Below are 21,692 nucleotides of genomic sequence, written 5' to 3'. Positions count from 1 at the left end.
ACATACTTACTAAATGCTTGTTGGTTATTCTTTAATTTTCTTGGATATTCTTATATCAGAGTACTTATACGCACAGTGCCTATTTGATTAATCTTTATGGCATCTGTGTACAGAGCCATCTGGAAGTGAGATCCTGCTCTTATGGAAATGGAAAATTGAGGTATAAAGCAACTCAAAATATTTCCATAACTCTTACAGCTGAAGGAGGCCTTAGAGATCATCTAATACAATACCTTAATTTCACAGCTTTGCTGCAGTGACCACTGTGGTAACCTCCACCCAAATTGTCCCATATACATCCCTAAGTTCTGTAACCTAGGAGCTCATGAAGAAATAGGGGCAAGAAGGATGTGTAGCTGGGAAACTTCACACTCCTTAACTAACACTTTTTATGAGAGGTCACTTTGTCTACCCCTAACCCCAACATATGAGGAAAGAAGCAGATCCAGTGAAATTTTCAAGACTATTTTATTTGTTCCTCTGGCACCTTCCTTAAAGGCAATGGGGCCTCGAGTTGTGATCTGAGCCCTAGATTAGGAGCTGGGTGACTCTGATATGTCACTTTCCGATCCACTCCCCAAGGTGACTGTTTTAAACCTCTACTTCTTTCAAGTCTCCCACTCTGCTCCTTTTTCCTTTCACTCAGACATCAGCAATTATGAGCATCTTTTTCCGTATTCAATTTTTTTATTTTTATTTTTTGGCTAGGCAATGGGGGTAAGTGACTTGCCCAGGGTCACACAGCTAGTAAGTGTTATGTGTCTGAGGCCAGATTTGAACTAGGGTCCTCCTGACTCCAGGGCCGGTGCTCTATCCACTGCGCCACCTAGCTGCCTCCGTATTTTATTTTAAAATAACTCCTTGACATTATCCCTCATTCTTTCTTCCTTTAGTCCAATATACATTGTATGTGTATGTATCTGTTTCCTGTTCGCTGCGAATATAGAATACAAACTCTTTCTCCCGGTTATCGAAGTCCTTCAAAATTTGCTTCCACTCTGTCTTTCTAGATTGATTTCACATTATTCACTCTGGACTTAAGCACAGAGAAGAAATGGATAGTGCCTCTATAACTTACAGCCATTTCTCCTTCTTTCACACCTTGGGGCCAAGCAGACTCCTTACATGTGGTAACTCTTCAGATATTTGAAGATAGTGTCCATGTCCTCTAGAAGCTTTCTCTTCTCTAGAATACCATCTCTGGTTCCTATAGTTATTCACCTGTGGTATATTGCATAGCCATCTTATCATTCTGGTCAACTTTTTCTCAATGTTGTCCAGCTTGTCTATAAATGTTCTTAAAATGTGGCATTCAGACCCGACAGAGTGCTATAGATGTGGTCTTATCAGGGCGGGAGATGGCAGGATTATCAAAAAGCAATGAGACCTTGGATAAAACCCTTCCCTCCATGTGCCTTAGGAGATTGAACTAGAACAGTGACTGTTTCTAGTAACTTAGTTAAGCTCTTCTAGACCACACTGCCTAGTAAATGATTACTTCATAGAAGCCTATGGCAGAGCAGTGAAATGACAGACAGTACCTTGGCTTCCTTATTTTTCAATTTCCTTACCTTCCAAGATGCACAATTTATTTTACCTCAACACCCACAGGAGTGATAAACCTAAAACATCATCACCCAAATGTATGCCAGCTTTATGATCTGGAACTTTGAAGTGATTTGCTGTGATCACAATTTTCCTATCCTCTCTTCCATTGTCCAATTCCTCCTAAATTTTTTTTTATCTTCATACCACAACCTCCAGTCTCATTCTCCTCTCCTGTTCCTGTCAGGGTCTTAACCCAATAGTTAACCATTTAAACTAGATACTCGCTTGTACCCTTGAATCTCTTGTCCCTACTTCAATTTATACACTGCCATCTCTCGGTCCTGGGTCACTCCCACCACCTATCTTTTACATTCCTTTTCATGTCCTGACGATGAAAGTTACCCAACTATGTCAATTAATTACAATACATATTCTTGTTATCCAGTCTTAGATGAAATCTCCCTGACAATCCTTTATTTTTTCTCAGTGCAAGGACCTTCCCTAACTTTCTCTTTCCTGAAGCCATCTCACACCTCTGTTTGCTGTTCCCTCCCACTTCTTACTAACTCTTAGCCTCCTACTTGACTGAGAAAATTGAGGCAATATATAATGACCTGCCTTTGTTCCCCCTACTTCATACCTTATAACCTTCCTGTGTCTTCACCCATCCTCTCTTCCTTTGTTTATGTATATGATGAAGAGGGAGCCCTTTTCCTTGGCAAGGCTAATTCCTTTGCTTGTGTCCTTGATCTCATCCTGGTCCATCTCCTCCAGCACCATGTCTCTCTCTCATCTCTTCAATCTTTTTTTTTAAAATTTGCTGACTTCTTCCCCACAGCCTGTAAACATGCTTAAGTCTTAAAAATCTTTAAATCTTTAAAAAACAAACAACCCCCCCCCAAAAAAAACCCAAAACAAACTTTCACTTTATCCTACAATGTAATCAAGCTGTTGTCCTAACTCTTTCTTACCCTTCACGGCCAAACTCAAAAAGAGTCATCTATACTCACTGTCTCTATTTTTTCACTACTATCTCATTTCTCAATCCTTTACAATCTGGTTTTTGACACTCAACACTATACTGAAACTGTACTACTAAAAACCACCAATAATCTCTTAACTGTTTAACCCAATGATCTTTCATCAGTCCTTATCCTCCTTTTATCTCTATGCAGCTGTTGATACTATTGCCCATTCCCACCACCTACTTTCTATGTTCCTTTTGATTCTGTGCTACTGCTCTCTCCTGGGACTCCCAGGCCTGTCTCTTTTCTCTCTACACTCTTTCTCTTGATGACTTCAGATATTCTCGTGAATTTAAGTTATCTTCTTTACACAGATAACTCTTTTTTGTTCTTCAGTAAGGGGCTGGCTCTCTGGAGAAAGGAGTGGGAAGGATATAGTTGGAGTGTAAAATCCTTGAAGGCAGGAATTACTTTATTTTATTTATTGTATACTAAGCCCTTGGCATATTGTCATGCATGTGGTTAGCATTTAATATATATTTAAATTGATTTAAAACACTACTTTCATATATATACTTATATATACTTATATATAAATACATATATATATATGCTTATATATAAATACATATATAAAGCAGTATTCTCTGCTTTATACCCTCTTGAAGTCATCTAGGTGGTGCAGTGGGTAGAGCACTAGGTCTGGCATCAGGAAGACCTGAGTTCAAATCTATCCTCAGCTACTTTCTAGCTGTGTGACCTTGGGCAAGTCATTTAACTTCTGTTTGCCTCAGTTTCTTTAGCTTTAAAAGGGGAATAATAGTACCTACCTCATAGGGATGTTTTGAGAAAAGTTCTTTCTAAGTACTGAAGTACCATATATAAGAAAGCAGTTATTGCTATTTATAACTTTATGATGTTGGCCAAATAATTTCCCTTCTCTGGATCTCAGTTTCCTCATCCCTAAATAGAAGAAGCTGAATTATATGATCTCTAATACACTTTTCAATCTCTGATATTCCAAGATCAGATCTATGACACCACCTTTTTATCCATTCCAATTGACTTACCATTCTTTCTGTCAAACAATATAAGTGAGCTTTTGTTGTCTTTTTTGGTCAAGTGTACGGTCTCATCATCTGATACCATGTCTAACAGCAACACCATTTTGTAGAAATTTTTGGATAAAGTGATGACATACACCAAACTGACTCACAATAAATAGAACCCATGCAAATGGAAGTTAGTGTACTGAAGGCTACAGGGAGAAATAGCAGAAGCAGTTAATAAAGATAGTGCATATAAGAGGCAGAAACAAACTGGTGCTGTTGAATGTAAGAATTAGTTTCTTAAAATAGAAATGGATGCCACTATTTTCTCCAAACCTCTTTCTAGACATTTGCTTTTGTCCTTTTGAGTGTTTTTTTTTCTCCTCTGATATTGAAACCTCTCACATGGATGTCAGAATCTCAAAGCCACATTTATAAACAGGAATGGTAAAAATGTGGTGAGTGATAGTAGAGCACAAACCAAAAGTAATTTATGGTTAGAAACAAGTAAGACTGTGAATCTTTTCTAATTTATTCCCCTTCTCTGGGCTCTATCAGTTAGGTGCAAAGGGAGAAATCATTTATATACCTCAAAAATTTATCTATATCTAGGATCTATATTAAGCATATGACTAGAATCAGAAAAGGAGATAATAATGTTATATGAAAAATATGGCAAACTGCTTATGTATGGCTGTGGCAGAATCATATGGGACTAAAGGATTGAGATAGTAGGGTTTATCTTTAACTATTTCTCTCTACCTCCCCCAAGTCTTCCACTCAGAGCTACGGATATTCTGTCTTTCAATCCATTTAGTGTTAGGGCAGACCAAACAACTTGCATTTGAGACTATCAGGGGAAGTTCCTCAGAGTCATCTAGCAACACCATTTACAGCTACTTCAGCCCTTGCCTTTCTTCTTGGGGAAAAATAAAAACATAGAAATTAAACAAACACCAGTGAACTAATCAATTGCCAAGAATTTATTAAGCACTCACTATATGCCAAGCATTGTTCAGGTGCTAGGGATATAAGTACAAAGAGTAAAACAATCCCTACCTGCAATGGGCATAAGACTGATGGGTGTATCTGCCCAGAGGCCTGTTCCTGTGAACTTAGGCCAGTCAGGTAACTGTTGTACGCCTCAGTCTGTCTATACACATATCAGAGTTAGACTATGTCATATCTAAGGTCCAACATTCTATATGCTGTAGTCCTTACAACTCTGACATTCTATGAGCCCATACATCTATGGGCTTGCCAGTTGTAGATGACAAAATTGATGAACATGGACTAGCCAGTTCTGCTTTGGCTATTCAGATGTGGCCAGTCCCAATCATATCTAGTTCCATTATTTCTGATATCCTTGACTTGTGCTCTTTCACTGTACCATTAATCTACCTTAATTACCTTAATCTACCTTCCCTTAATCTACCAAGCTCTGTCAATTCTCCTGTCAGGCAGGTGTATTTATTGAGCACTTACTCTGTACTGAGTACCGTACTAGTTGACTGGAGGTGTATGAATAAAAGGGGCCAGCACAGTTAGAGGGAGAAAGGGAAAATGGATATGAAAACAAGAAAATTAAAAGAAAGCAATCCCTGACCTCAAGGATTTTAAAGCTAATTTGTTTCCTTACCTAGACATGAGGGGAATAAAGATACAAAAATAGTACAGGAGATACCATGAATATTCTTCTGTCATTATAAAAAATGGAATATAAGCATACTTTCTCAAAGCATTTTGTAGGTGCTAATGGGCTGTCCTGCGTAATTACTAGCACTCTCTTTCCAAAGGGCATACAGGAAGGAGATTAGTTGCCACGTTAAACTAGAAAGAATTACAGTTTATATAATTTAAGCAGGATTTCTCTCTAAACATCTTGCGTTCTTAAAATTGCTTTAAGCAAAAATGGGCTATAACTAGTATCTTGTCTTCATTAAAGGCTGTTCTTTAGTATCTAAATATCACTGGCTAAGAGCATCTGCTACCTTCAGGACATGTGGTACACTTCTTAAGTGTACCCCTTCATAGAATATCAGCAATGGAAAAGACCTTTGAGGGAATCTAGTCCAACTTCCTAATTTTGTGGATGGGGAAATGGAATGTTAGAGCAGTTGAGTTTCTGTCACACAGCTAGTGAGTGGCAGACACAAATCCAGACAATGCTGTTATACAATGTTGCATTATAATTAGATCCAAAACAAAGTACTGTGTGAGGTCTGTGGGGAAGCTAAGTACCAATTGGAAGATCAGAGAAGGCATCATTGAAGAGGTGACATTTGGATGGACTTTAAAGAATGGGTAAGAATTTGATGGGTGAAAGGTGGAAAAAGGTAGAACATTCTAGGTGGGATTTTGGGAAACAAAGAGAAGACCAATTTGGCTAAAGCATGTGGTGTACGGAGGGTAGTACTATGAGATAAAATTGAAAAGGAAGGATAACAAGTTAAACAGATTCTTGAATGCTACATAGTGAACTTCAGATTCATGCATTAGGAAGATTTATTTGGAAGCTATATAAAGGAAGGTTTGGAAAGGGGGAAAATGGAAGAAGGTAGGCCTGTTAGGAGCATGTAGACCTCACTATATACATTGTACAGACAAACAGGTGAGGAAGGCCTGTATTAGGGTAGTAGAAACAAGAATAGAGAAGAAAGAACAAATGATAGGGATATTGCAAAGGTGGAATGGATCAACACATTTGAAGGGTGAGGGAGAGGGAAGAGTAAAAAGTAACCTCAAAATTGCAAATATGACAGATTAAACGAATGGTGGTACATAGAGTTCTACCTCTTTTAGGTAGAGCAGTTCTAGTGGTAAAAATAATAATGTTTAATTTGGAACCCAATTGAGGATGAGGCATGTGGCTAGATGTACAGGTCTAGCTCAGAAGAGATGTTAGGGCTGAATAGATGGATTTTAGGGTCATCGAATAAAAAGAGGTAGATGAAGATTGCCAGTGTATAGAATAAAGAGAACCAAGGACAGACTTTGAGAAACATCCATTTTAAAAGGCTGAGATGGTATTAGGCGGCCATAGAGAGGAATAGAGAAGGAATGATTATACAGGTAGAAGGAGAACCTAGAAAGTATGGTGTGGGGCTCATCACAGCTCAGAACTCGAATTCACAAGATCTGCTAACCTCATCGTCCCTCGGAGCTAGGTTGACAGGTGTTCACCACCATGCCTAGTTCTGTAGTTATTTTAAATGGAATTTTTCTTTTTTCTTTCTGTTGGGTTTTGTTTGCAATGTATAGAAATACTGAAAATTTATGTGAATTAATTTTGTATCTTCCAACATTGCTGGAGTTATTGTTTCAATCAATAATAGTTGGCTCTCTAAGAAAACCGTATCATCTGTGAAAAGGTATAATTTTGTTTCCTATTTGCTTGTGCTTGTTCCATTATTTCCTTTTTATTGCCTTATTGCTATATTTAACATTTTTAACACTTTATCAAATAGTAATGGTGATAATAGCCATCATTGCTTTACCTTTGCTTTTATTGGAAAGACCTCCAGTTTATCCCTATTACATTTAGTTATGGTTGTTAGTTTTTAGGACAAGTCTATTTCTTCATGTATTAATGTTTTTGTTTTTATTTTTTTTAACAGATAAGGATGTTATATTTTGTCAGAAGTTTTTTTCTGCATATGTTGATATAAAGGATCTCTTTTTCTATTTTTGTGAACATTTTATGTAATATTGGAAATAATTTTTCTTTAAATGTTTGAGAGAATTCACCAAAATCTATGTTGTTCTGTTATATTTTTTCCTTTATGAATTCATTTATTGTTTGTTTTCTTTTTTTTTCTGAGAGTTGGCTATTTGAATTCTCTAGTTTTTATTCTTTTTTCTATTTTTTATTCTGTTCATCTGATTATTCTATATTTTTGTAAATATTTTGTCATTTCATTTAAGTTGTCAGTTTAATTGGCATATCATTGGATAAAATTGCTCTCTGATAATATCCTTGATTTCTTCTTTATTTGTTGTGAATATCCTTTCTTCATTTTTATAGTTGTAATTTGGTTTTCCTCTTTTAAAAAATCAAATTACCCCATGGTTTATCTACTTTATTATCTACTTGATAACAGTTTCTACTTCTGTTTACTAGCTCAATTGTTATTGTTTCCAGTTTTATTAGTATGTTCTTTAATTTTTTCAAATTTCTGTTTCGGTGCTTAACTGAATTTTTTAATTTATTGGTTTTCTAGGTTTTTTTTTGTTGTTGTTCAATGCCCAATTCCTTAATCTATCATTTCTCCTTTTTGTTGATTAAAGAGTTTATGGATATAAATTTCCTACTAAGGATTGCTTTGCCTGCATCCAACAAATTTTTATATGTTGTATTATTGTTGTTATTTTCTTTGATGAAATTGTCCATTGTTTCTATATTTGTTCCTTGACCCACCAGTTCTTTATGATTGAGTTATTTGGTTACCAATTAATTTTTAATTCTCTCTTCTGTGGCCCTTTGCTTAATAATTTTTATGCCATTGTGGTCAATGAAGGATATGTTTAACATCTTTGTTTTTCTGCCAGTGTCTGAAGTTTTTATGTACGAATATATGATGAGTTTGTAGAAGGGAAATGGACAACTGTTAAATATGTGCCATTCTTTCCCTTTCCATTTAGAAATCACCAAAGATCTATTATTTCTAGCTTTTCTAAAATTCTTTTCAAGCCTCTAACTTTTCTTGTTCCTTTTTATTCTATTTAATTGAACTAGGTCTAATAAAAGGTAAATTGATGTTCCCCACTACTATCATTTTGCTATTTTTTCCTAAAATTTGTTTAACCTGTAAGCATTTAGATGCTATACCATTGGGTACAGATATCTTATCTTCAATCACATTGTAATTTTCCTGTTTATTTCTTTTAACTGAGTCTGTTTTTTCTTTTGACCTGTCCAAGATCATAATTACTATTCCAACTTTTTTTTAAAGTTACAACTGAAGCATAATAGTTTTCCTAATATCTATTATTTTATATCTGTATTAAATGTGCTGCATAAACTCCTTGTTTATTTTTCAAGTGTGTTTCTTACTAAAAACATATGGTTTGATTCTGCTTTGTAGTATATTCTGCTATCCTTTCCACTTTTATGATTGAGTTTCTCCGATTCATGTTCATGGTTAGGATTGTTAACTGTGTATTTCTTCTACCCTATTCTCTTTTTCCTCTTTTTGGTCACCACACCCTCTTTATAAAGTAAAGGGTGATGAATGAGAGGGAGTGTGCATAGAACTAGTGACTTATCCTTGATGCAATCTACTACTCCATTGTCCTTCCTTACCTTTCATCTCCCCCTTTCCCCCCCTCCCCCAGCCACATACCGATCACAGGTTCTTACCCTTTATTTTTTCAAATTGATTTATTAAAATTATTTGCCGCTGTTCACATGACTAGTAAACATAGGAGGTAGGATTTGAATTCTGATCTCTTAATCTTTCCATTACATACTAGTGCCTCCCAACAAACAACTATCATGAACTTACTATATTCAAGGTTATTTTGACTTACCTTTTCTTAACATCCTTTAAGTTTCACCTTTCCTCCAACCCTGCCCTACATGATCCATCACCTAAATTTGGAGTTTGTTTTGCTTATAACTTATCTTTTCCTAAAGATGTGTTGTTGTTGTTGTTGCTGTTGAGTTGTGACTGGCTCTTTGTGACCACATTTGGATTTTTTTTGTTTGTTTGTTTTTGGCAAAGACACTGGAGTATTTTGCCATTTCATTCTCTAGCTCATTTTAGAAATGAGGAAACTGAAGCAAACAAGGTTAAATGAGTTTCCCAGGGTCACACAATTAATAAATGTCTGAGGCCAGATTTGAACTCAGGAATAGTCTTCCTGACTCCAGGCCTAGTGTTCTATCCACTGTGCCACCTAGCTGCCCCTTCCCTGAATATATCCCTCCCTTTTATTCTTTCCTCTCCTAGTTCCTTCCTATTTCCATGCTGAATTGAATGTATTTCTGTATTGAACTCTTAATATATGTGTTCTACTCTCCTTTAACTAGTTCAGATGAAAGTAAGTTTCAAGTGATATCCACTTTTCCCACTCTATACTCCTTGTTTTTATGGTATTCTGTTTGCAAATATAGATTATATGAGATAGTAACTTTCTTTTCTCTTTCTTCTCTATCATAATACTCTTTTGTTCCCCTTTTTTTCTGTTAAGATTATCAAAGCATAACAAAACTACTCGAAGGCCCTTTGTCTTATTTAAACTGTTCTATGACCCTTGATTTTGAGGGGAAACTTGGTTCTTCTCCCCTGATTAGAATATAAATATTTTGTCTTTGTATATTCCCTTTCAATTATTCGAACATATTTACCTTTTTATGTTTCTCTTGCTTCCCACTTTTGCATTTCAAAGTTCTGATTTAGATTCAGTCTTTTCATCAGGATTGCTTAGAAGGCTTTTATTTCATTAAAGATCCATTCCCCATCTCTAGGATTATGCTCATTTTTTTCTGAGTAAGTAATTCTTGGTTGTAAGCCTATATCTTTTGATTTTTAATATATCATATTCCAAGCTCTCTTCTCCTTTATAAAAACTTGTTCCTGGTTGGAACTGCATTAGACTCCTCTTGGCCCTACCCTGAGTCAACTAGCTTTCTAAGTTCAGAGTGCCCAAACTTCAGGCTTGCCTTTGGTTTGAGCTTTTTGCCCTGGTTACTTAGCTGTGGGCCTAAGCCTGGGTCCAAGGGCTGAATCCACAACCTTGATCTGGGAGCAGAGTCATGAAGCAGCCAACTGAGTCATCTTCCTGCTTTTTGTAGTATACAGGCCCTATCACAGCTGGACCTCCACACTTTATCCCGATATTCATCCTTTCAGTTCCTTGTCTGATCCCTATAGTGGACAATTCTGTAGGACTTACTTGGCTAGACCTGCTCTTTAGTACCTAGAGGCCTCTGGCTATCACCCTATGATTGCCTGGGCTAGAAGAAAGACCCCTTATGGTTTTTCTTTGGAATTCCTGATCATTATTCAGGCTGTTTCTCTTCCTTGATCACTGTTGGTGTGGTTGTGGGAGAGAGCTGAGCTATTCTGCTTCCTCCTACTTTACCATCTTTGCCAGTCTCCCTCTCATCCTCTTACATTCTTCTGACCTCACCACTTACTTGAAACTACATTCTTCAATATTACTAGTGATTCATTAACTGCTAAATCCAAGGACTTTTTCTTCATCTTGACTTTCTAATCTTTCTCTAGCTTTTGACCCTATTGACCACTTCCCTTATTCCTTTACCACCCTGCCCCTTTGCCCCCATTCTCTCTTCCTTGGCATCAGTGACTTTGCTCTTCCTAATTCTTCTACCTGTAGGACCATTTCTTCATACTCTCCTTTGCTTGGTCATCCACCTCCCACATATTATTCATGAGTGTCCTCTAGGGCTCTTTCCAGGGACTTCTCTATATATAACCATTCTTTTGGTGGTCAAATCAGTTCTCATGGGTTTGTTTTTCAGTTTAACATAGATAACTCTAAAGTTTATTTATCCATACCTAATCACTCCCCCGAACTCCAGTCCTGCATCTCAGGTTCAACCTATCCAAATTGGAGCTCACTATCTTTCCCCTAAATTTGCCTCTCCTCTAAACTTCCCTATTTCCATTGAGGGAACCATCTTTCTTCCAGTTGCATAGGTTCTTTGTCTAACAGTCATCCTCAACTCTTCCCTTTCCTTCCTGCCTCATGGCCAGTGAATTTTCTGGCCTTGTTGATTCTACCTTTGCAATATTTGTTCCTTCTTCTCCCTTCACATGGCCACCAACCTAATATAGGCCATAGTACACGATACTGTATCATGATGTAATAAACAGAACACTGGATTTGGAATTTGAAGATGTTGTTTTTTGATCCTGGACCATCTACTTATTATCTGTATAAATGACTTGGGTAAGTTGCTTAAACTCATTCTTCATGATAAAATGAGTGTGAATTCAGTGACCTGTAAGGTCTCTTCCATCTTCAAGTGCACGATTCTGTGATTCCAGACTTGGATTCTTACAATGGCCTTCTAACTACTCTTATGATTTCATTCTTTTTCTTCTCAAGTTCATCCTCCATATGGCTGCTTAAGTAATTTTCCTAACCACATGTCTGACCATGTCACTTACCTGCTCAAAAATCTCTAGTGGCTTGCTGTTGCTTCAAATATAATATACAATGTCTCTTCCCCACCCCCATCTCCCCAAGTCTGGTTTTAAAAGTCATTCATAATCAGACTCCAACCTGTCTTTCCAGAATATTTCACATTACTTCTCTGAAGGCATTTTTTTTTTCAGGCCAAAATTAGTCTAGTAGATGAACTTTATATTCTGTATCTGGTGTTCAGGCTTTAGCATAAAGGGATATACTCCCTCCTTCCTTACCTCCACCTCTCTGAATGCTTTTCCTGAGAATTCATACCTACGCTAGTGGTTAGTTCTCCCTCTACCCTCAAATTACCTTTTAGTTATCTATGTGCATTTTGTAACCCTTCTCCCCCCTTCAGAATGGAATGTAAGCTCTTTGATGGAAAGAACTTTATCAGTTTTGTTTTTGTGTCTTTAGCTAAACTTATTTAGTTATATAAGAAGTAGAGAAGGCTATCTACAGGGAGACCCCCACTTCACTTCTCTCACTTTCTCCTTGCTTTGCAGCCTAACTTCCTATCTCATCATTCAACTGAAACAGCTCCTTCTAAAGTTACAGATGATTTCTTAACTGCCATATCCAATGGCTTTTTATCAATTCTTACTCTTCTTTACCTTCCTGTAGCCTTTGACACCGCTGATCATCCTTTTCTTAATTTCAGGTTTTCAGCTCCTTTGGATTCAACTATCTTCTTTATTCTAACAGTTCCCAGATCCTCTCTCTTGACCTCTTTGACCTCGTACCTCCAACTCCCTACTCTGCATATAAAACTGCATATCCACCAGAAATTGTAAATACAACGTGTCTAAAACTGAACTCACCATCTTTCCTTAAGTCTTCTCCTCTTCCTGAATTTCCTATTATTGTTGATTATACTATCCTCTGGGTCCTTCAGGCTTGCAAACTAGGTGTCATCTTTAACTCTGTACTCTAACTACCTCCTCCCCCTCCGCATCCAACCCATTGCCAAGTCTTGTCAATTCTACCTTTGTATCATCTCTTGTATGCTCTACTTTTTCTCCTCTGACAGCTGCCACTCTAGTGCAGGATATCATCACTTCATGTCTCTCTTCCTCAAGGCTCTCCCCACTCCAGGCTATCCTTCATTCAACTGATAAATTGATCTTAAAGTACAGGTCTGACCATGTCCCCCTCACCAATCAATAAATTCCAGTGGTTCCCTATTACCTTCAGGATCAAGTATAAAACCATTTGGCATTCAAAGCTCTTGAAAAGCTGGTCCTTTCATGTCTTTCCAGCGTTCTTATATCTTATTCCCTGCTATGTACTGTGACCAATTAATCAACTAATTAGCCTCCTTGAATTTCTTGTGCAAGAGACTCCATCTTCTGAATCTGTGCCTTTTCATTGACTTTTCTTCTTTCCTGTAATGCTTTCCTTCCCAATCTCCACCTCCTGGCCTCTTTGGCTTCCTTGAAGTCCCAGCTAAAATCCTATTTTTCACAAGAAGCCTTTCCCAATACCCCTTAATCCTAGTGCCTTCCATCTGTTGATTATCTCCAATTTATTCTTTTTGCATTTTGTTTGCACATAGTTGTTTGCATGTTCTGACAATCAAAGAAATAAATTATTTTTGGATCAAATACATGCAAGATATGACTACCTACTAAAAAGCTAAAAAATGATGTATTAATGTTTCAGGTGATTGTGAAGACAAGGACAGAATACCAGCCTGACCAGAAGAATAAAGGAAAACTCCGGGTGCCGAAAATTGCTGAGTTTACAGTCAGTTTTACTGATGGAGTAACAGAAAGATTAAAGGTAAGATGGCTATCTAGCCAGTCAGCTCTGGCTTCTCTATACAAAAATAGCGGACCTTGGCATAAGTAACACAAAATGATCAAGGTTACCTTCCACAATTGCCTTAAGTCCTCCATGTTAGATTCACTAATAAAGACAAAATAGTAAGAGAATTTGGTCCTGACACATCTTCTCCTATCATATTTCTCACACACTGAGTTCAATTCAATTTCCATATTTCCTTGCTCATTCATTCATTCATTCATTGAACAATGAGGCAGAGTGGGATAGTAGAAAGAGCCTTGGGCTCAAGTTTTGTTTCTGTCCTTATTAGCTGGATGACCTTTTAAGGTCACTTCCCTTCCCTTGTCCTTAGTTTCTTCATCTGTAAAATGAAGGCATGGGACTGAAACATCTTAAGGTCTCTTCTGCTTTAATATCCTATAATTTGGACCCCTGTGACTTCCCTAAGGTATCATCTTTTGAGTATGTTTATTTCTCTTCTCTCTTTTCACATAGCCAACCCCTTCCCCACCCCCACAGTGGTGAGAAGTCACACTGACAAAACCAAGTTTATTATTTTTACCACTGGTCCTCTTCCTTCAGAAAAAAGGTAGAAGCCTTCTGAACTGCTATTCAATCACATGAGAGATAAGACATTCAGCCCTTAATACAGCCCTAAATGTTATCAATCCATCAATAAACATTATTAAGCACCTACTATAGGCCAGGTACTGTTTTAAGTGGTAGGGATACAAAAAGAGACAAAAGACAGTACCTGCTCACAAGGAGCTTACAATTGAATGATGAAGACAACATGCAAATAAAAATATAGAAAGCAAGCTATATACAGATAAATACAAAATAGTTAAGGTTACCTATATACAAACATCAGAGGGTAGAAAGGCTGTGTGGGTGACTCTGGGCTCTGATCCCTTATAGATGGTGCTGAAGAAAGAGATATCAAAGTTTTCTTTAATACCTGTCATCTTTTTCTGTATGTATATGTGCATTGGTAAATTGGCACCAAACTCATCTATCATATTTGACCTGAATTTTGTTATGTTTTAATTTATGTTCATTGATATTGTTGCTGTCATGTGCTATTGTTCTTATGGCTTTTTTTTCCTTCTCTTCCTCTCTGTCACTGCATGTAAGTCTTACCATATTTTTCTGAATTCTTCATATTTATCAATCTTTATGGTACCATCTCCCAGCTTGATTATGATACTTGTAAAGACAGAATGTCCCAGTGGAAAGAGATTTTTGAAAACAATTAGCACCACGACCTCATTTTACACACCAGAAAACTGAGGCCGAGAGGGAGCTAGTAACTTGTGCAAGGTCATCCAGCTTTCCCTCCTCTTTCTAATAGTCATAACAAATAGATGGCTTTTACAAAGGGTTTTACAAAAGCACTTTATTTACATTATCTCATTAGATTCTCACATTCCTATAAGGTAGGTACTTCATAACCATTATTCTACAGATGAGGAAAGTGAGGCTCAGAAAAGCTAGTTGTCCATGGTCATATAACTACAGCAGAGCTAGGACTCAAATCTGGGTCTTCTGATTCCAAAATCATTGCTCTCTTTACTATCCTACATTGCAATTATACCCTTGGTGGTTATAGTTCCCAATTAACTTGTATAGAATGAAGAAGAGATTAGAGTTTAGGAGGAATGGATCTTCTCTATGTAGTGATTGATTCTTTTTTTCCAAAAGACACTCATGAGCTATGTCTATGTATATAAACACCTATGTTTTTCTACTTTAGGTTTTGGTAATTTTATCAGTGTAGGTATGAGAAGATTACAAGACCTAGCCATCAAGTGTTTCTATGGTTAAAGATATCATCATTCTGTAGCCACCCTAGTCATGAGTTTCTGTAAACCCTGCTCGGTGGGTCATTGGGCAACATTCTATCACTAGATGTGTATTGGAAGCTTTTCCAACTGGGTAGGACCTGCCATACTGTGTCTCTAGGGTCACCTTTGTGCCACATTGAGGCACAAGAGGAAGACTTTCATAGTTGGTCTTTGATATGTAATATGCAAACCCACATATAACTATAAGTTATTGACTTGCAAAATGAGTGATCATGGTGAAATAATTCATGTTCCTCTGTCCTCCGTGATTCCTAGCTTTATAATCACTTATTTTCAACATCAAGACTGATAGAAAGACAAACACAAATTTCTTGATTAGCAGACAGACCCAAACATTTTTTTAAAAATATAAAGTAAGAAGAAATTGGATCTTTTGGCTACTGTTGCTTAAGGAACGAAGGTCTATTTGGAGATGATGGGATTGGAATATCATAAATCTGGAGTGGAAAGGGACTCAGCCCAGCCCTTTCATTTTATAGATGAGGAAAATGAGGCCAAGGAGGTTAAGTCCCTTGATCACAGTCACATAAGTAATAAGTGTCAGAGCTGGGGTTAGAACTTAGGTCTTCAGATCCAAGGCCAGAGCTCATTCAGTTATACCCTATGTATCATCCGTTGCTAACATTTGCATAATTCACTGTTAGGTTGTGAAATCAGAGAAATGAGCTGTGGCTTTGTGTGGTGGAAGAAGGGAGGACAGGAATGATTTTTTTTGTGGGCAGCAAAAGTGGCAGCTGGGAAGCATGTGATCTTGATCTGGGTGTAAGTGTGGCTAATGGATGTAGAGAAAGCTAATGGTTGCCATAGAAAGCAACAGGATTAGTGATAGATTAGATAGATATAAAGGAGGAAAAGATGGCTTAGAAGTTTCTTTTTGAAGATTCCAGAATGATGGAAGATTATTTAGGGATGACAGATTCAATTCATTTCTGTCCAGTTCAAATAACATTTATTAAATGCCTACTATGTACAAGGTGCTAGGGATACATAGATAACAATTCCTGCCCTGAAAGAGTTTATAATCTAATGGCAAGGGGAGATACAGGGGTGGGTGTTGGGGTAAGGATACATGTACACAGATAAATATAATATGGTATAGTGGTAAGAGCACTGCATTTGGAGTCAGAAGACCTGTGTTTAAATCCTGCACCCTGCTACTTATTAACTCTGTGACTTTGGGAAAGCCCTTTAACTTAGTTTTTCTTATCTGTAAAGTGTGGGAATTGTGTCTAAATCTTTTCAATTAATTAAGTACCTAGTATGTTTAAGGTGCTTTACTAGGTGCTTTGAACATAGAAGAGAAAAAAAAAAACAGTCCTTGCCCTCAAGGAGCTTACATTCTATCTGGGGAAACAATACACTTATGTAAGCATATACATGATAAATTCAAGATTATTTTGGGGGGATGTGGGAAGGCACTAGTAGGTAGGGGAATCAGGAAAAGCTTCATGTAGAAGGTCCTATTTGAGCTGAGCTCCATGTAGAAGCGATGCTAAGAAGTGGAAGTGAGGAGACAGTGAATTCCAGGTAAGTGGCACAGCCATTGCAAAGGCTGAGAGAGGAGAGGTGAATGTCACGTATGAATAATGGCAAGGAGGCCAGTTTGACCAAACCATAGAGTGTAAGAGAGGTGTACTATATTTTAAAGTCAGAAAGGTAAACTGGGGCCAGATTGTAAAGAGTTTGAAATGCAAGAAAGAGTAATTTGTATTTCCAGCATTAAATGCTATGCTCCTGTGACAGAAGCAATGAAGAGACACAGAAAACGGCTGTGAGAAATAGGAGCAGGGAGATATTAGTTTCAACTGAGGGAAGACTTAGTAGAGGAGATAGTACCTGAGTGACGTCTTGAAGGAAGAGAAGGATTTAGACAGGTAGAGTTGAATAGGGAGAATATTCTAGGCATGGGGAATGTTCAGTACAAGTTCACAGAGTCTTTGCTGTGTTTGGTTTGTGCTTACAGGGAGACATAGATAGAGATCAGTGCTCAGTGGATTGAACCAAGGACAATTTGGTTATAAAAAAGTAAATATAGGTTAGAAGAAGAAATTGAGACAGAGTGCTGTGTGAAATTTGAGTGAGACAAGTTGCTTTCACCTGGGGATGCCAGGGAAGGTTTGACAGAAGAGATGACATTGTGTTTAGGCCTTAAAGGTAGAAAGAGAAGGATTTTAACAGACTGATAAGAGGAAGGCGGTCCATTTCAGGCCTGGGAGATGGAATAAGAAAAGGGATGGAGACAGAGCACAGTGAAAACAGGGGTCCCACAGAAGTAGAAGCTGGAGTATATGAAAGAGAATAGCATTAGGTAAATTTAATTTAGTCTGGAGATAGTTGAGACTTCTTTGATCAACTACATTGGGAGTTTATCATCTTTAAGGAGTGGCCCTTGTATGCCTGCACTCTCACTGATAATTAATGATTATTTGGACAGGTGCTAAAATTAATTAAATTAGCATGTCGTTTACTATCCTTTTTTGCCTCTGTGTAAGATCACAGTCCCTGCTCACACTATTGTTTGAGAGTAGGAAGGGACCTTAGAGGCCACCAAAACCAGTCTCAAATTTTTCCACAGAATATTTTGAAGTTTCAAGTATATTAACAAAACACATAAATGCTAACCCAGGTGTTGGTCATGGTTATGGGGTGGTGGAGAAGGAATGCTGTTTCTTGAGGAGAAAGGAAGTTCAGGAAATTTTATAGTGTAGTGAATGGCAAGCTGATCTTTTAGTCAGAAAGTCCTCCTATCCCTACCATATAATGAACCATCTGTATCACCAGGATCAAGTTACTTTACCTTTCAGTGCTCAAGGCAACTTTCTCAGATTATAGATTACAGAAGAATTACAGGTCTGCTTTGGTGGAAGGGATTTACATACTGGGAGGTCTTTACTCTGTTGATGTCATAGTGCTGAAATTTTAAAAAGCACACATTTGCTATTTTATGACTAGTATTACAATTTTCCCAAGTCTTCTGAGAGACAGAGTTTGGGGAACTTTAATTCAGTCAAATCCCTTCATCTTGAAGATGGGAAAACTAAGATCCAGAAAGAGGAGAACATTTTTAGAAACAAGGACAATGTGGTTCACTTTATTGTGTCCTTACTATAAGCACATCATAGAAAGGAATTCATGGTCCTAGAGGAAGGAGAAAGAGATTTAATAATGTCCTTATTTTTACAACATATAAGTAATTACAAATTGAACTAATTTTTTTTGAGGAAAAACTTCCATTGTTTTTATTTTTAAAATGTGTTATCAATTCCTTTTGTTCTTTTATTTCTGACATTCAGACATTCATTTCTGAATATGTCTCTTTCTCTTCTATTGTATTGTATAATAAATATCTTAAAAAGGAAGAAAAAAGAAATCAATTAATGAGCATTAATAAGAACTTTCTATATGACAGGCACTGAGCTAAGTGCTGAGGATACAAAGAAAAAAAGAGTCTCTGTTTGAGGAACTTAGTTGAATGAGGAGGAGACATGGTCATATATAGGAAGATGCAAAATAGATGCAAGATCATTTGGATGTAGGGAAGGCACTAGCAGCTGGCGGATCAGGAAAGATTTCTTCATGTAGAAGGGCTTGTGCTGACTCTTAAATGAAACTAGAGATTGGAAGAGAAAGAGGTGAGGAGGGAGTGCACTCCAAGCATATGGGGAACTCCTCCTGTGCAGGCACGGTGTTGGGAAGTGGAGTGTTGTGGCTGAGGAACAATGAGAAGATGGTAGTGTACATGAAGGGAGCAACATTGAGTAAAGCTGGCATTATATCCTTGAGCCAGGAAAAGTTAATATTAAAAAAAAGGCAGATCAGCAAAAGTAACTAGCCCATTGACCCTATTTGAAAGAATGTGAAATATTCCACACCTATTGTCCCCTACCTCTTCAATTCAGGGAGGGAGGTACATATTGCATCTTGTGTCCCTACTCCATAATGATGTAGACTACAGCCCTTCCAAACTTTAGTCGACAGTGTTTTTGAGTGCCTGTAGCCCAAGAATTCCCAGCCAAATGTGCAGATTCCTAATGATGAGCTTAGCTATGTTATTCTTTGGGCAGATGTAGAGTCATTTTCAGGCCCTTTCTTGAAGGCTTTGTAGCTTGTTAGGATCTATCAGAGGTTGTATTCTGCTGACTTGGTAGTCAAAGTTTCAGGCTTTGATGAGTCATTAGAGCAGAAATTTAATAGAAGCCATCTGTAGATACTTAACCATATATTCTTTCCTATGAGATCTTGCTTAGATGAAAACAGAAGGTGAATTTCTGCCTTGTGTTTTTAAATACCCCTACTCCTTGACCCCATTCTCCTATTTTATTTTGTGTAACTAACCCCACTTATCACTAAAGTCATACTCCATCCCCTTTTTAAGCTTGAAAGTGAGTGACCCCTGGTTGATGAAGCCTGGTAGATTGTATCAAGCAAGAATGCCTTTGGGGAATGTCCAAGTGATAGACTTTTGTTGCTCTCTGAGGAGCAGCTTAGATAGGCACAAAGAGGCACAACATGGTCACTTTAGCCTCTAGGTGACGTGAATTGTTAAAGTGGCAGCCCATGAAACAAAGAGAAATCCCAAATGGCTCTTATTCCTATTTTACCTCCCTACCCCTACTCCACCCATGCCATCCTTGTTATTGACAACTGACATTTATATAATACTTTAACATTTGCAATGCCCTTTATATATATATATATATATACATATATATATACATATATATATATACATATATATGTATAATTTTTTTTGTGAGGTAATTGGGGTTAAGTGACTTGCCTAGGGTCACACAGCTAGTAAGTGTCAAGTGCCTGAGGCTGGATTTGAGCTCAGGTCCTTCTGACCCCAAGGTCAGAGCTCTATCCACTGCGCCACCTAGCTGGCCCCCCAATACATTTTCAAATGAGATCAAATTATCTCATTTGATAAATGAGTGCTTTACATGTACTTATATAAAAAAACTTAAAGTTCTATATAACTTATCTCATTTGAACCTCATGATAACTGTGAGGTGAGTACTGCAGGTATCATTCATTGCCCACACTTTACAGATGAGAAAATTGAGGCTGAGAATGTTTAAGTGTGTCACATTCATGGCAAGTATTATATCCCAGACAAGACTGGAAGCCAGGTTTTTCTGATTCTGACTCTCTCCACTGCTCCTCACTGCTTCTCACATGTGCACTGATAGAGATAGTGTGACCAAATATGAAATAGGCAGTGCTTGGAAAAAAATCACAGCTTTTAGACAATCTATCAGCAATACTGGCACTCTGAGTGTGAAATCTTTGTCCGGTGACCAGTGAGTTGATATACTACTGGCATAACTTAACTATAAAAGATTGATATTCTCATTATAAATGAAACCAGAAGATATAAAGAAATTATAACTAAATGAAAACACAGATAGATATTTCACTGGTTCTGCTCAAAGAGGCAAATAAAGAAGTTGACAGTATTGGTTTCATCAGATGTACCAAGGCATCCAGAAGATTTCTGCCATAGGATACTTGGTCTCTTCATTTTTCAGAGCTCATAATAAGCAAACAAGCATTTATCATGTGCCTACTATATACCGGGTCTACTACAACTACTACTATTACTCCTAGCTAACATGTATAGAATGCCTCCTGCATGTCAGGCACTGTGCTTTACAATTAGTACCTCATTTTATCCTCGCAACGGTCTTGGGAGGTATGTGCTATTATGATTCCCATTTAATAGATCAGGAAACTGAGGTAGATAGAAGTCAAGCGACTTGCCCTAGTTCACACAAGTAGTGAATGCCTGAGGCCAGATTTGAACTAGACCCCCAAAAAACTAAACCCCCAAAACAACTCTACTTTGAAGATAATTGCCTCTTTGGTGCCAATATCTATTGCAGAGCATAAAGTAGTAGAAAAATTCCAAGAATTTAATAAGAGGCTCCAAACCAATTCAAAATATATTTTGATACCCTTTAATGGAACTTTAATGTGAAACTGAATATAGGTGAAGACAATGAAAAATGTTGTTAAGATGTGGTTCAAGATTATGACATGAACTAGGCCAAAAGTTTTCAAATGTCACTCTTATGGACTTGGATGGAACTGTTCTCATCTCTTTGCTGTCCAGAAGAGTCTGAATTGGTTTAATATTTTATGTGAGACTGACAGGGTGTGACCAACTGTCTTCAGCTAATCCAAAAACATTTCCTGTGCAGTGTCACCCATTTCTCAAGGATTTCACTCATTTTACATCGACTAGGGACTTTTTACATCTTGTCTAATAGCCTTGAATGATTCCCTAGAGATTTTCTCACCTGATAAAGGTATCCAGG

General features: G+C 37.4%; 1 protein-coding gene across 1 annotated transcript in view; it reads left to right on the top strand.

Annotated features, from left to right (window-relative positions):
- Positions 1-21,692, top strand: part of NSG2 (neuronal vesicle trafficking associated 2) — a 68,258-nt gene that overhangs the window by 10,069 nt on the left and 36,497 nt on the right. The window contains exon 3 of the mRNA XM_027841661.1: positions 13,385-13,504. Within this exon, the coding sequence (XP_027697462.1) occupies positions 13,385-13,504 (120 nt within the window). The remainder of the gene's footprint in view (positions 1-13,384; positions 13,505-21,692) is intronic.

Source organism: Vombatus ursinus, unplaced genomic scaffold (genome assembly GCF_900497805.2).
Source record: "Vombatus ursinus unplaced genomic scaffold, bare-nosed wombat genome assembly UNPS02014863.1, whole genome shotgun sequence".
Lineage (NCBI taxonomy): Eukaryota > Metazoa > Chordata > Mammalia > Diprotodontia > Vombatidae > Vombatus > Vombatus ursinus.
This window is presented reverse-complemented; position numbering and strand designations above follow the sequence as displayed.